The sequence below is a fragment of the Limulus polyphemus genome, unplaced genomic scaffold, assembly GCF_000517525.1.
Source record: "Limulus polyphemus unplaced genomic scaffold, Limulus_polyphemus-2.1.2 Scaffold75, whole genome shotgun sequence".
Lineage (NCBI taxonomy): Eukaryota > Metazoa > Arthropoda > Merostomata > Xiphosura > Limulidae > Limulus > Limulus polyphemus.
The window spans coordinates 670161-685598 of NW_013665685.1; the positions used below are offsets into that span (position 1 = coordinate 670161).

The 15438-nt window shown below is 30.7% G+C and overlaps 1 protein-coding gene across 1 annotated transcript in view; it reads right to left on the reverse strand.

The window, feature by feature from the left end:
- The window catches only part of LOC106466628 (DNA topoisomerase 2-alpha-like), a 29789-nt gene extending 18306 nt beyond the window's left edge, over positions 1–11483 (reverse strand). The window contains exons 1-5 of the mRNA XM_022395336.1: positions 11251–11483; positions 4621–4851; positions 2844–2937; positions 2455–2518; positions 521–666 (exon numbers count right to left, since the gene is read on the reverse strand). Coding sequence (XP_022251044.1) covers positions 521–666; positions 2455–2518; positions 2844–2937; positions 4621–4851; positions 11251–11298 — 583 coding nt within the window. The 5' untranslated portion in view covers positions 11299–11483. The remainder of the gene's footprint in view (positions 1–520; positions 667–2454; positions 2519–2843; positions 2938–4620; positions 4852–11250) is intronic.
- Between the last annotated feature and the right edge of the window lie 3955 nt (positions 11484–15438).

Here is a 15438-nt window from a genome sequence, read left to right on the forward strand (position 1 = left end):
TTATATAGTTTCATCAAAAGCTTATAAGTTCATAATTGTAGACCACGGTCAACAAGTGATTTACAGATTCGAAAACTGTGTACGTAACATCAACCAAATTTAATCTTTTATAGTTCTAAGGTCAAACCACTTACAAGTTGAAGTAAACTTAACAGCTCATGTCTTCCATTGTATAAAGCTAGTATTTTTCAAGAATCATAGGGAAAACAAATGAAATTCCAAAAATTAGGCATCTGAAACTGAAGTTGTAAACCTAAATGTTGACTGACCACACCCATACCGGAAGAACAAACACAAAAATATATAAAAAAGGATAAATGACAGAATAAAATGTGACAAAAAAGGCAATTTTAATATTTTTGTCAACATTACTTTTTGGTCGATTGGGAAACAATACACATTTTCTTTCTTAAGGGTTTGTTTTTTTACACATAAGCACACTTCAGTTCTTGAGCTTGTATACCTTTTGAAATCAAATGAGACAAATAAATATGTTTCTAAAATAGTAAAAAAATCCGACCTGTAACTTTCTTTTCCTCATCGTTGTAGTTAGACGATGTCAACAAGTGTCCAAAGATCAAGGTTGGAACATACATTTTTTCATCCTTGTGTTCAACAACTGGTATGCCCTTACCATTGTTCCAAATGCTGATTTTGTTATTTTCTCTATAACAGAAGGAATTTGCATAATCAAGATCTTAAACTAAGTATCAAATGCAACTTTTCACGGATTTACTATCATATATCTATTTTAATATTGATGTTTGTTTAAGTTAAATGTATACGTAGAAACGTACATAACTTATACTGTTAAATCTGTATTGCGAAATTCCTGCCTATTCACTAAAATTATAGAAAATTCTTGAGTTTAATTATCAAAAATATATGTGTACAGGTAAACACTGATGTATCGTATATATATATTGTTGCACAAGTTGAAATTTCGAGAAGCTCTCCTCATGCCTATAAATATAATTAATGCGACACGCCAAAAGACAGTATATATTATCGGTTTGCTATAACTGTTATCATGCTTAATAATCAGTAACTTCCGATATTTGACCAGGAATGTTTATAAATTTTGATTTTTAAAAACCATTTAGCTTCAGCAGATTCATATCGGACATTAGTATTTTTACAAAAACATTATATAACTTCAGCAGTGGAGAACTCAGTGTGTGGCCAGTGAAGAACACAGAGCTAGCTAGCTAGCTCCCTCCCTGCTAAGTGAATTGTATCTACATCGACTCAAAATTAATTCACTCATCATGAACCCTCAATAAGATATCAAGGAAGTTCCATACCAGATAGAAGACAAATTATTGTTTGTAAGTTTATAAAACTTTTGTACATAGATCATTATTTGTAATAACTGTTATTGTTTGTATGTTAAAATATATTTGTATTAAAAAACTGTGTATAAATCTTGTTGGCAAGTATCATAAATTGGTTACATAACAACATTTATTTAATTTCTAAATCTTAATCATCATTTAACTCGGTTTCAGGCTATTAAAAATTATAATATGTTATGTAATAAATTGTAATACCTAACAAACTGTAAATGCACCCCACCCCAACCAGATCCTCAAAGTTAAAAAAGGTCTTTCATTCCCCAGATCTCTCAAGGCACTGGCCTTTTTTTTACCAATTCAATTTAAAACTTTTAGAATATACCGTAATTCAGTCCTCTCATGAGACTGAATATGCTGAACAATCCATAAAAACATAGCTGACTAGTTTTTAAACAAAACTCTGAGTGTAATTCTTTCAAGATGTAAAAGTAAAAACATACTTGCCTCTATATGAAATCAAGTTTTAAGTAGTGCTTCAACATTAAAAGCTCAAGCCAAAAACCAATAGATAATAATGATTTACTAAACCCTGTTGCTATAATAGTAAAAAGGAAACTATACAATTCATAGCCTTTTTATCAGGAACCAGTTATAAAGACTAAGAAAATTATAAACCTCATCTTTAATTATCATTATCACAATTTGAAAGAAAAATGTATGTAGTTTAAGCCATTTCCTCGTAGCGCAACAGTTACTGCGCTTTTGAATTTTACTTTGCAAAATAGGAACTTTATACAGGTGGGGGAAGGGTTATATCACATCATTATAAGTCAGCATATTTATTTTTTTGTGTTGTTTTCTTTTTTCTCTCAAACAGTTTTATATTTAAAAACTAAACATTAGATTCCAGTTTAAACTTTAAAAATTTTGAAGGGAAACAAAAAGGTATTTTCACTTTCTTTTACCTGTTACAACAATTTCCTTCAGAAAGCTTTGAAAAAAAATCACTGGTTTATTGTCAGTTGATAAAAACAGTTGAATGTACTTAAAGAAAACTAACCATAAGGTCACAGATGAATTAAAACTCTGTGAAAATTTGTTAAAAACTTCCATTAAAATTAATTCAAGTTAATTCAAAAATAAAATAAAGACAGCTTACGGATCAATTTCAATCTTAATACAGTCCATCTTTTTGTCTCTTTGTTTATTGTCTGCTGCATTCACTGAAGAATAAATACATCTATATTACTTTTAGTTACAATAGATTGAAAGATTTAGTATAACTAAAACAAACCAATGAAAAGCACAGTAACATCTACACCATGAATGGAACATTAAATATTGAGTATTAGTGTTTTCTCTGCAATGATCCAATTAAAAGGTTAAAATAGATACCTATCTTGATAAAAATCTGTATTTGTTAAATAACAAATTTTTATACAACAAAAAGAAGCTATTTAACCTGAAATAGATAATTTACTACAAAATATTTATTGGTTAAAATAAACAAAGAACACCAGTAAATGATTGTTCTTAAAAAGAGCTTACCCAAGATTTCATCAAAAACTTTATAAAGACCTGGCACAAACGTTATTTCTCTGTGAACCATCCCACCAGCTTCTTCATCATAAACCCACATTGGCTAATAAAGAAAAAAAATGTTAGTAAACTTTATTCACATCTATAATGAAACATCAAAAACTGAAACCTTTGTTATACACTACTGCATTATGTTCTGGTGTTCCTTGTCATTACATACATAAAATGCAAACCTGCTGGAGAAAACATGTTTAGATTAGCTGCACAAAAATTGAATAGTGAGCTACAAACAGCTCCCTTTTTCTTTGGATGTTATTCAAATCATAACAATAAAATGTACTATTTTATAAAATAACAACTTCACTGGAACGTTTTACAAGACTGTAGGTTAGTATTTGAAACTCACAAAAGGGCAAGAATTTTTGTTTTTCAAACACACACATCAAATAAAATATTTAAAATTTTTATAGCAGCAAATTCATACAAATATCAAATAATAAAAAAAAGATATATTTGCAGACACTAAATTATCTGTAGAAAGTTCATCTGAAATGTCAAACTATTCCATTCTGTAGTTTTGTTTTACAGTACAATAACACCATATGACGGGTAAGTTAAATCAATGCATCTGGGCACTTGAGAGTTTAAATTTCCAAATAAAATAATCGGTTGAACTTAAGAGGAAAAGAAATTATATCTTACAAAAGAAAACAAATATCAGAATTATCTGAAAACTATGTCTTGTTACTAAAGATGTTCACACACTGTGAGTAAAATGTCTATAAGCAAAACGCAGATCTACGATAGTTTCACACCAAGTCTTAACTCTTACTCTTTTAAGGTGAAAACAAGTCTGCTTTGACCAGACAGAATAAAGTATCTGGAGGCATCTCTGCTCCAATAATGCAAGTGACATTTGTAAAGTAGTCTCACACACGGCAAGATAGGATATAGTACAACTATTCAATAAAACACTAGATAGCCTTTATTATGGTGAGAACACCTTTTTACAAGCTTATAAAGCATGATTATTATACTTATTATAAGACATGAGATTAGTATTAGGCTTATTATATGTTTAAACATTACATTCTTTATCTAGTTTCTTATGGATTTTCAAGAATTAGAAGAGTGTATAATAATAGTATTCCAAACACACTAAGTTTGTCATATCTTTTTTCTCAATCTAGAGCTCTTCAGCCAGGCTAAGATATAACAAACACAGTAATAGTCAGAACACTATTTATATAAGCCATTTGTTTCAACAACAGTTATTATGGTGTAAATGCCTTTTACAAGTTGGTGAAGCATGAGTATATAGTGTTGTTGGAATACTATTGATACACCCTTCTAATTCATGAAAACCTCTAAGGTACCAGATAAAGAATTTAGAGTTTAAAAATATAATAAGCATAATACTAATGTCTAATTACAAATATATTAATAATCCTGTCTGTTGGTCAAATCTCTTACAGAATGTAAACACACAATCTCAATCTAATTTACTATGTTCCAACTCAGAAGCCTTGAACATTTTTATGAAATATGTACTGTAGGAGAGTGAGGGATGTGGTACCTGCAAATACATTTACTTACCTTCTACACCACAACAGAAGTAATAGTATTAATTAAAAGTTAAGTCATAATCTTCATTACTTTAAGTTTAAGATAGAAATATCACTTGTGGGCTGAGTCATGTTTTGTGTTTATCTTCTACACTCCTTAAACAACTAAAATGTTTGAAAAACAATACTTATAAACAGATAATAAGACTGCAAACTATTACCTGAGTTAAGGGTTCAGTAGAGCCTATGTATGTGTCTGGCCGGAGCAGAATGTGCTCCAGTTGCGATTTCTTTTGATAAATTCTTTCTACAGACAATCTTTTGTTGCCCTTTTTGGAACCAGCAGTTGTCAGAAGATTTTCATCTTCCACTATGTCTATATTATTTTGATCCTCAGCTTGTTTCAATGGCACCTCTTTAGTTTGCTTTGCAGTCATGTTAGCAAAAAGATCCTGAAATTTAACAAATAAAGTATATATCATGACATTAAAATAACACATTGCAACTGATGACAGGCCTTCTGTCACTACATTCACAAAAATCAACCTACCACAGCATTCTATCGAAATTTAATGTAGCCCTTCACATATTGATTACTTTTGATCTTATGACAATTTATGTTTTCATATTACAATGAAACCTTTGACACATTGGAAAGTTAATGCCTTCACATAGAAATCATAACACTTATATTTGTCAAACTGTTTGGCATTCATTTCTCTCACCTGATTTTCAGAGTATTATGAAAAATGTTCATATGTAATTGGTGATTTGATTACAAATAGTTCTCAATAACAAAAGTTACTTTTTTGTGCAATATATCAGAAAAATATGCCATTTTACATTTCATCACTTCCAAATATTTTTTTAAAAACAGATGCCAATTCCTTGGATAAAACATAACTAATTTTTTGATGGTTTTATTTTTGTATTGCCTCTAAAAGTACAACCCATCCTCATAAAATTCATTTTTAGATGGGTACTAAATATGCAGGTAATTTGTACAAACACTAAACTAACATGCATCACATCAGGTTCTTTCTAGATATGGTTAAACCAGAATTGAAATCTAAGTTATATTTTGCTTCATATGAAACTTTTTCTTAGGTTACGAGATCAGCTTGTGTTCCATAATGTACTTAAACAAAACACGTTTCACATGAGGCTCACTTCTCTAATACTGGACCTGAATCACAACTGCCTTTGTTTACAATACTTAGATGTAAACTACAAAATTTTCTTTCTAATTTTTCCCAAACAACCTATTTTATCATATTGTGGAGTTCTAATCTAGCAAGCTGCAGGATTAGTGAAATTTGTTAATGGATTAAAAATTAGGCTCATTAACTACATTCAACTAGCTGATCATTCTTGCATGAGACTAATATTTATTTTCAATTTGCTTTTTCTTAAAAGACATTTTCAAACTATGCTTCATTTATAATGATACACATCTTGAGGTACAACAATTTGGAATTAAGTTATTTTCTAATCCTATACATGAAAATGTTACATATATGCTACATAGTACAAAACCTACAACAAGCTAAAAACAGAATGTCATTCTGTGGGTTTCTCTTTAAATGATTTCATGTGACTACAATGTTAAAACTAAGTAAACTAATTTTTGTTGAAAATAATTGTTTAGAATTCATGAGGTAAAACCAGCAAACATTCCTTTCACCATGTGATAAATATATAATTCAGTAAGAGATTCAAACCAAACCACATTTACTATTTGGCAAGAAAACTTGTGATGATAGATGACCTCTTTGCAGAGATTAAAATAATTGATAAAATAGAAATCAAAATATTATAAGATACATGAATATCAAAATCACTGTAATGTAAAAATTTGTTAATTATAGATGTTTCAGAATTTTTTTTCTAATTCCATCATCAAAAAGGTCACAAGTATGAAAAAACATCACTCACATCGGAAAATTTTTTGATATAGATGGAAGTTTATAAAAACATACGCAACTGATGTTCATAGGTAATCAAATTAATCACTTAGCTCCACTCATGCATGTTGTGTTATAACACATCAACTTAAGGTAATTTTACATACTAAATTAACACATCTAAAAAATTACCAATCAGCCCTGTCGTAAGAAGTTTATATTTTAAGCAGGCTGGGAATGTAATTTCCTCAAAATTACCTGAACCAAAATTAAGGAGTGACAGCAGTGTCTTCAGCACTTGATTGTTTAAAACTTTATAATTGCTTAATGGGATTTTAACCAGAATTTCGGAAGTCTTACATATTTGAGGAAAATACTAAAAACATTTTTTGCCAAATGTAATTATTATTTAATATATTACGTGAAACATTATTGTTATTGAAATTTAAAGGGCTCCATGTGGGGAATTTTTCCTTTTACTTTAGAAATATAGATATTCATAAATCTAAACACCACTAATGAAAAAATCTGACACAAAGTAGCATGATTTATTTAGAGCTTCAAAGTTAAGAATGTACTGATAAATTTCAAAACTTTCTAAACATACAAAAGAAGACATAATTAAATATACAGGCAAATAAATTTAGATTTATGAGCAGTGATTGTTTCTTAGACCATGAATTAAAAATAGCCAGTTTTCAATATTTATATTTTTAGAACTCATTTTCCACAATCTTTCAGGATTTCAAAGATGGCTTAAACGATTTCAAACAGTTGTAACTTTAATAGCCTGTATTTACATTCTTCATAACATAAAAGCATAGTTTTGGAGTAACTTATTATAAGTATAAAATTTCAGTACACATTGTAACATTCTAGTCTGAAATATAACTTCTTGTTATAAGCATATCTTCTTTTTTGTATTCCTCCTGACTTCCAACAAACATTCATACTTAAATATGTGAATAGTATAGTTAGATAATCAACAACAGGAAAAAATGTTTACATCACAGAATTACCTAACAGTAAAATAAAGGATGACAAAATTCTGTATAAAAATAAAAAAACAACAAAGGAATTAATAAAGCTTTTACTAAAGCTAAGGGGATGTATGTAAATCACAGCTCAAAATATAAAGTTTGACTTGTTTATTTAAACAAGATCACAATGTCTTGACACTCAACTGTTATCATCGTCAGGTAAACTATTCTATATGGTTACAACTCATTATGAATATAGATTATAATCTAAGGCAGTGCTTCTCAACCTTTTCCAATATCATTCACCCTTACAAGTTTTTCACATCTCACTCACCCCAGTTCAGAAAAGGACAAAAAAAAAACAAGAGACTAATTTAGAATGCAAAATTCTGTATTATGACTTAAACATGCAAACTATAATGAGTACAGCATAAAATAAATAAAAATTAAATGTATTTATCAAACTACAACTAGAATAAATAATAACTAATGACTTTTTGCTCTACAATTCCATCATAGTGAGGAGTGATGGAGGTTTCAAGAGCTCCCTGCATGGTGTTGTGATAATAAACACAAGACAGAATGATTTACTATGCATAATATGCTTGAAAAATTGTTTAAATTTGTTTTCAAACAATCATTTAGAAAGGGCCCTGGAACTAGGGTATAATTGATAATACCCATTTACCACGATTCTGATCTTATTATCCCTTGGGTGAACCATTCACCAAGTTGAGAAGCACTGATCTAAAGATTATTCAAGTTATTAACAAGACTGTGCTTATATTTTCAAGGCTTCTTTCAAAAATAATTGTAACATTTGAAAAAGCAAACCAAAAGGAAGTACCCTATTATCTAAAAGTAAAAAGATTTCATGATATTTTTAACAACTTTAGATTTATGTACAAATTTGAGAAAATAACTTTAATTGGCATAAGTAGCACCACCTAATACTGGTTTACCATATATACTTGTGTAATAGTCAAAACACTGTAATCAGTTTTTTAAGCAATAATTTAGGGATCGACTTTTACACAAGTAATACTTCCGAGAGGTTGAAATGCATGATCAGTAAGAGTCCACAAAATGAAATAAAATACAATAAACAAAAAGGTAATTTTTATTTTTATTACAAAAAAGGTAAACATGAAAAAGGACATATCTTAATAACAGAATAATCCGTTTTTCAGATAAACATTACATATCTATTAACCAGTAATATTAGCACCCTTATCTTAGAGTACCTTAGCTCGTGCATAGTGTTATTCAAGAGCATAATGTGAGCTGTATATTCGCCAATGATTTATGACCTACAATGGCACAACAAATGGTTAGACATGGTTCTAATGGCAATAAAACAATAAAATTTAAGTATAAATATATGTGTACTGTTGCAATTTTAAAGCTATTTTAGTTATAGTATTAAAACTATGTACAAGTAAAAAATGGTCATGTGGACAGTTTCTGGGTCCGAGTTCATATTGGTATATATTTAAGTTTTAATTTGTTTTCACAAGTTTTCAGTATAAAGTGTGACCTGACCTGCAGTGAGTAGTTACTGGAAAAACTAGGTTGACTTTTACAAAAGATATATGAAAAATTAAGATTTTTTGGTCAATAATCATGGGTCAACTATTGCACGAGTACATATGGTACCTAGTTTATTAATTCTGACTAGAAATTCTACAAGTGAAAGAACAGAGATTTGGAAAGTCTGATCATAATAATAGGATTCTCTCATTAATCACTTAGATCCTTTCACTCTACAGTACTATTAAAGGTCTCTTCTTATAGTTTTGATATGTCTTTAATCAAGTTTGCTTTTCCAACATTTGCATTTCACATTTAAATGTCCATTACACAACTCCACAATGGCAACAATTATAAACATCTGAACCAAGTTATTTTATGAAACATTGAAAGTCTGATGCAGGTAAAACAAAAATATTTTCATAACTCACATTTTAAAAAGAAATACCAGTGTAAACTGTGTAGTATTTGTAGTCAGATACTGCTTCCTAACTTTTTGTGGAAATACAATATATGTGCTGGTTAGACCACATATGGATTTGTGTGCTTAATTTTGGTTACTTTAAGAAAGGATTTTGAGTTTTTGGACAGTTACGAGAACAACTACCAAAATGTTTAAGTTATTACTGCAGGAGAAGGGATTGAAAAGACATGATTGTTTTTTTTTTGAAGGATTAGAAATTATAATTCCATTTTTTTCATAAAGAAATTATGTAGAGTAAAACTAAATGGTCATAAGTTTAAAATATGAAAAATCAGGGTTATACATGACTCCAGATTAACTTAAGGTAGTGATACTTATCAAATAGTAATAATAATAAAGTGGTGAAATTTGGCCTCAGCCTTAGGTGTGATAAAACATGCTACATTGAATGAAGTTAAGAGTAGATTGGTTGAGTGGTTTAGCTCAAGGCTGGATATAAAAAAAAAGAGCTTTCTATGTAAGAATGTATCCGATTGAAGTATTCAGGGATATTAATGAAACAGATTTTATTGATGTATCGTCATTAGTCATATTTAATGGTGATAGTGGTAGGCCAAAGGGCCACAAATATAAATTTTGAAAGTAGAGGATTAGGTCTAAGAGTTATCTTCAGATTAAACAATTCTATTTTCTAATAGAATGAATTGCTTTTGGATGTGGTGGATGCAGTAAATTTAATGAAGCTTAAAGGCTCAATGGATATTTATAATTATATAATCAGGGATGGAGAGAGTTGAGACTTTTTAATTTGGTTGGGAGAGCATTGATGGACCAATACTAATAAATGAGCCCCTTACTATCCCCTAAATGTTAAATGTACTGGATAAGGTGGCAGTAGAATACGGAGTAACTTTGATGAGCAAATAGGTCTTGTTTGTTATTCTCTGGAAATAAAGTAAAGAATTTAGATATATCTGCATACTGACAATATGAATATAAATTCAACCACTCTGACTAAATACAACATTAAAAGCCATCCTTCATGGGATGATGATAATCTCATACTCATAATAAAGTTGTTGTTTTTTGTCAACTAGCTCTACCATTAGTACTAATAATATTAATAGTAGGGGTAATCTATAAGCCTTTACAGTATCAGCATTACTATTATTAGTATTATATAACTTACAAAATACTCAGCAACATTTCACATTTTTTTTATAAATAGATAAACCCCAAAATATGATTATACACTTAAGGATATCATAAGTCATAGAACTGAAAATTTAATTTACAAAGTTTATATTCAAGTTCAATTATCATCATTACCACTAGGGACTACCACTGTACCAGTTTCAAAGGTATGAACACTCACTGACTCCATTAGCATCAGTAATAATATTACAAATGATTATTACTAATCCTAGTAATAGTAGTATTACTACTACTGGTACTGTGTAGTTGAGCTAGGTAAGTCACAGTAAGTAACACATTGAAATTTAAAAATATTTGGGCTACTGATACTACTAGTGACAGTGATAATACTGTGGCATAGCTTTTGTCAAGTTTGTTAAGAATAAGGACTTATGAAGTAATTAGTGAATGGCCGGGCTAAGGGTAAACCCCCTAATAGTACTAAACTAAAAGTAAGGTTAATAATAATAATTAATATTAATAAGTATAATTACCAAGCCTAACATTAAGAACACAAACTGAATATGTGAAACTTGAAAAAAATTAAGTCAGCTACAACTTACACTGAGGTTACAAGCTGCAGTTTGTGATACTAATATTAACAAATCACACCTTTGTTAATGTTAGTCTAGTAATAGTACTAGTATAAGTAGTAAAGTAAAGTGAAATTCACACAAGTTTTTATCGGTTGTACATAGTAAAACTTTGATTATTTTATTCACAACGCTTAACCAGGTTTACCTGGCATCATCAGGTGAAATACAAGAACATATTTACTGACAGTAACACTAAATTGACATTAGATTAGGTTGATCTTACCATTAGAGGACTTTTCCCAGTGTTTCCTAATTTGCTTGATTTGCTCATTTTTCTCTTTGTCCTTCCAAACTTGACCCCAAATCTAATAAGATTGCAAACAATAATTGCTATCAAGCGCGCCTAAAGTTTTAAATAATAATATGAAATGATATTTTTATTCAGTGTAACCACTCTTCACTTTAAGTTTAACGTGTCTTGTCAAATCTAGTACTAGTATAAATCCTTAACTGATCGGATCCGTTATTCCACTAGTGGTCTGAGTTGGTTATTTCAATTAAACCTAACCGCCAAAATACAATTCAACCAATCACAAAGCACAGTCTACAGTGAGTTAACGTTCAAACGATGTCACCCAATAATAACGACATATAAAATCTAGCGTCCTCTATACATTGGGATTTTGTTTCATTTAATAATATAATTGTTGCATGAATTTCTGAAAATTGCACTCAAATAAAATTAAATAAAAAAATATACCAAACACATACTATGGACATATTTCTCTTAAATATGTAATTGTTTAGTTTTATATTGCAAGTCACACATTTTGAACATTATACAAACAACTAGCAACCCCCAGGAGCACAGCGGTTAGTCTGCGATTTTCAGCACTAGAAACCGGATTTCGATACCCGTGGAGCATAGCACAGATAGACTATTATGTAACTTTGTGCTTAAATTCAAACATACAAACAGCAACTAGCAAATGGAACTTAGTATCAAATTTATGCGTGCTTTTATATCAAGAAATATCTTAACATACGAACAACAAAGGGGCATGTTTTCTGAAATTTTCATGAGACATGTGTGTCCCAACGGATACTTATGTTGGGTTACATGTATCCCAGAAACTATTTATGGAAGCATGTTATATACACATTCTGGGGTGGAAGTAACGCAAGAACATCTTATAATCAAAGTTTTGTTTGTCTAATTATGAAAAAAGTGTTAATTACTCTTACAATATTTTACTGATTTATAGAAAAACATATTTTGAAGAAGCTGTTGTCACAGTCTAAAAATAAAATAAAATGAGAACATTCAAGTGATACTCACTGTTATGAGATATGAATGCCTTAACACTTTGTAAAATGTTACAATAGCTGAAAGAAAACAGAATAATCAAGAATATGTTTTTTGTGTTCGTGTGTATGTGACAAACACTTCACGTGTGATATATGGTAAAACATGTTTTTTAAAGTGGGACCTAACACATCTTACAAATTGTCGTTGTCAATTTCTTTTCTTTTTTTTTTTGCGCTCATCTAGTGTACTTTCTTTTGATCTGTTCCTTAACAGGAAGGTGGTCCTCAACATTTTTCATGTATTGGTCTTTTTTTTAAATCTCTTTCTCTTCATACTTGATCTCTTTCTCCAAAGCAATCATGCACTCTGTTAACTCCTCAAGAAACTTAAGGAAAGACTGATTCCTATGTTTCACAGACGTTTACCACTGAAAACATTCGTAACTTGTACAAAGCGTTTTCAACCATTTAGTAGATTTCCTGTAATGCTCATAGAGGCTTGCTATTTGGTGTGCTAGACCAATAACTTCCATGAATCCATTGTAAAACATAGTAGCTTCTGAGTATGGAACGTCAGCCTTGGTACCATCTTTCAACTTACGTTTTGCCATTGATATCATATTTGTGTAACAGTTACTCAAAACCCATCACCTCTTTTGTGTCTTACCATTTGACAGCAACGGTACAAGACATTTTCTCAATGAACACTGCCTCATCCCGTTGCTATTTCTCATTCAGTTTTGGAAAAGTTTTCCTTGACTCGGTATGTACCCGCAATAGATCATATCACACTATGTAGTTAGTGTTGCTGGAATATGTAAGTTCAACATTGCAACCTAACTATGAAATTTGTCATAAGCATTCCATTAGTCCTCTTGTGTCACACAGATACTCTGCAGTTAAAATTTATTTTTTTTCCACGATTTTATCCTTAGAATGCCTCAAAAATTGAACTGGAAAAGTAATTGCTGAAACAGTCTGATGGTAGCGATAGCGAAGACTAACCAGAGTAACGCCGATAGTAACTCTGACTACCACGACTGTGAAAATCAAGAATCTACCTCAGAAACTTCTACGAACAGTGATGAAAGAAAGATGTTTACATCCAAAGGCTCGCATAACAATAGAGCTCAAAAGTGGTGGCGGATGCAGCTGATGATTTTGAAGTTAATGCTTCTATTGATGATGCCTAGAGGAATAATAATGTTATCTGGTCAAGGTTCCTGCTAATTTCAAGCCAAAGAAGTCAATCCTAGCTACCAAGGACTGTTTAGTTTTTGCGGAAATAACAGGTTCATCGTCAGAGTTTGACATGTTAATGAAAGCTTACTCATCTAGATAGCAAAATGCATCAACAGATGGGTAGAAATCCTTGAAAGAACAACTGGTACACAGGTTCCTAAAACAGATGTTTGTGAAATTATGGTTGTCTTTCGGTGCTTATTTATCATGTACTACAACCGAGTATCTAGCGAAAGAAATAAAAAGACGTAAATCCAATGTTAACGTTACACAAATTAAACGACTAGCGAAGGGCGGTGTCTTGGTAAAGTGCGCTAACCCCAAAGATCTCAATACCCTCTTGCAAGAATGTCCCAAAGATGCTTTCCAATCGGGAAACGTAAAATATACCTACTCGGCAACAATCCCCAAGCTAAGGCCTTTGTTATCAGAGGCATACACTGTAACATAGACACGGAAGAGGTTAAAGGGGCATTGACCGACATTAACATTCTATAAAATAAAATAAAAAGTTGAAAAAAATATCTCCTAACGAACACAATCACAAACAAACTTGATAAAAGTATACTATAAAAAACATACACAATATACTAGAACAAATCCACAAGGGTATCATGTTTTGGTACCAAAGAAATCGTGTAGAAGAAGCGAAAATGCCAGCGATCATAGTAATATACATGTTTTGCTTGTGGTTTAAACCATAATGTAAAATAACGTTCTAAAACACACAAACAACTAAAATGTATAATTATAATGAAAATCAAAGTGCAAACTATAAAGTTAGCACAAAATACAAATCTATTAAACCAAACATAATAAATATAAGAAGCAACACATAAGCACAACAGGTACGAAAGGACGACGACAGACAAAACACACCACACATAGAAACAAATGTACAGCTAATACTACCTATAACGAAGATACTTCTTCCCACACCCAAAAACTCAGAAATATCAAAAACACACACAATAGTAGTCTTCAATGAAACAACAAAGAAACAACTTCAATCAAAAACATGATATATGAATTCGTCTTAGAAATCAGCAACCACGAACAAAATGAAGATTTTATCCCATAATGATAAAAATAGCAAAGAAACACCTTACAGTGATATCGCCGCTAATATTGCTCTCCGAAAAATAACATAGATATATACCTGCTACAAAGAATTGATTGCGATCCACAATCATATTTACATAATAATAGGAGACATGAACAGCATAAGTTAAATATTCGGATGTGCTATGACTACAGCTAACGACAGAAAGTTACCAAAATTCATAAAAGATACCAATAGCATCTTACTCAATGACAATACTCCGGCATATACCTGTTATACGTAAAATAGCAATGATACAGTCTTGGTCAAAATGTTTGCATATTATATAATAAGTAAGATCATTATTATTAAGATGGAACACAAATACACTTAACGCTGTCAAACTGAGAAATCCATGTTATGTTAAACATCAACATGTCTAATTTGCATAATGAGACAGGTTCTATGGATATCTTGAATGATTTATTAGACCAGCAAACAATTTTCTGAGACACCTGTAGAAAGATGTGTAATTCAGCATTTCACCTATTGTAACAAAACCTTGCCAAAACATATATAATGACAAAATATAACATCAAATTATTATAAATAGCGCCTGTAACTTTATATCAGCTCATATTAAACATTCAGAACTTGGTTGGTCATCCTCGTACTCTAATAATCTCCATAAGACGATTTGGCATGCTGTCGGCGAGATTATTGATGTAGTCCGCCGTGATTTAATCCCAACTTGTCACTAGAAGACGCTGAAATTCAGCTACAGTAGCTGGATTAGGGTCTTGTTTAGCAATTTTCCAGCTTAGTTCTGCCCAACATTTCTCAATGGGATTACAATCTGGAGACTTTGCTGGCCATGAC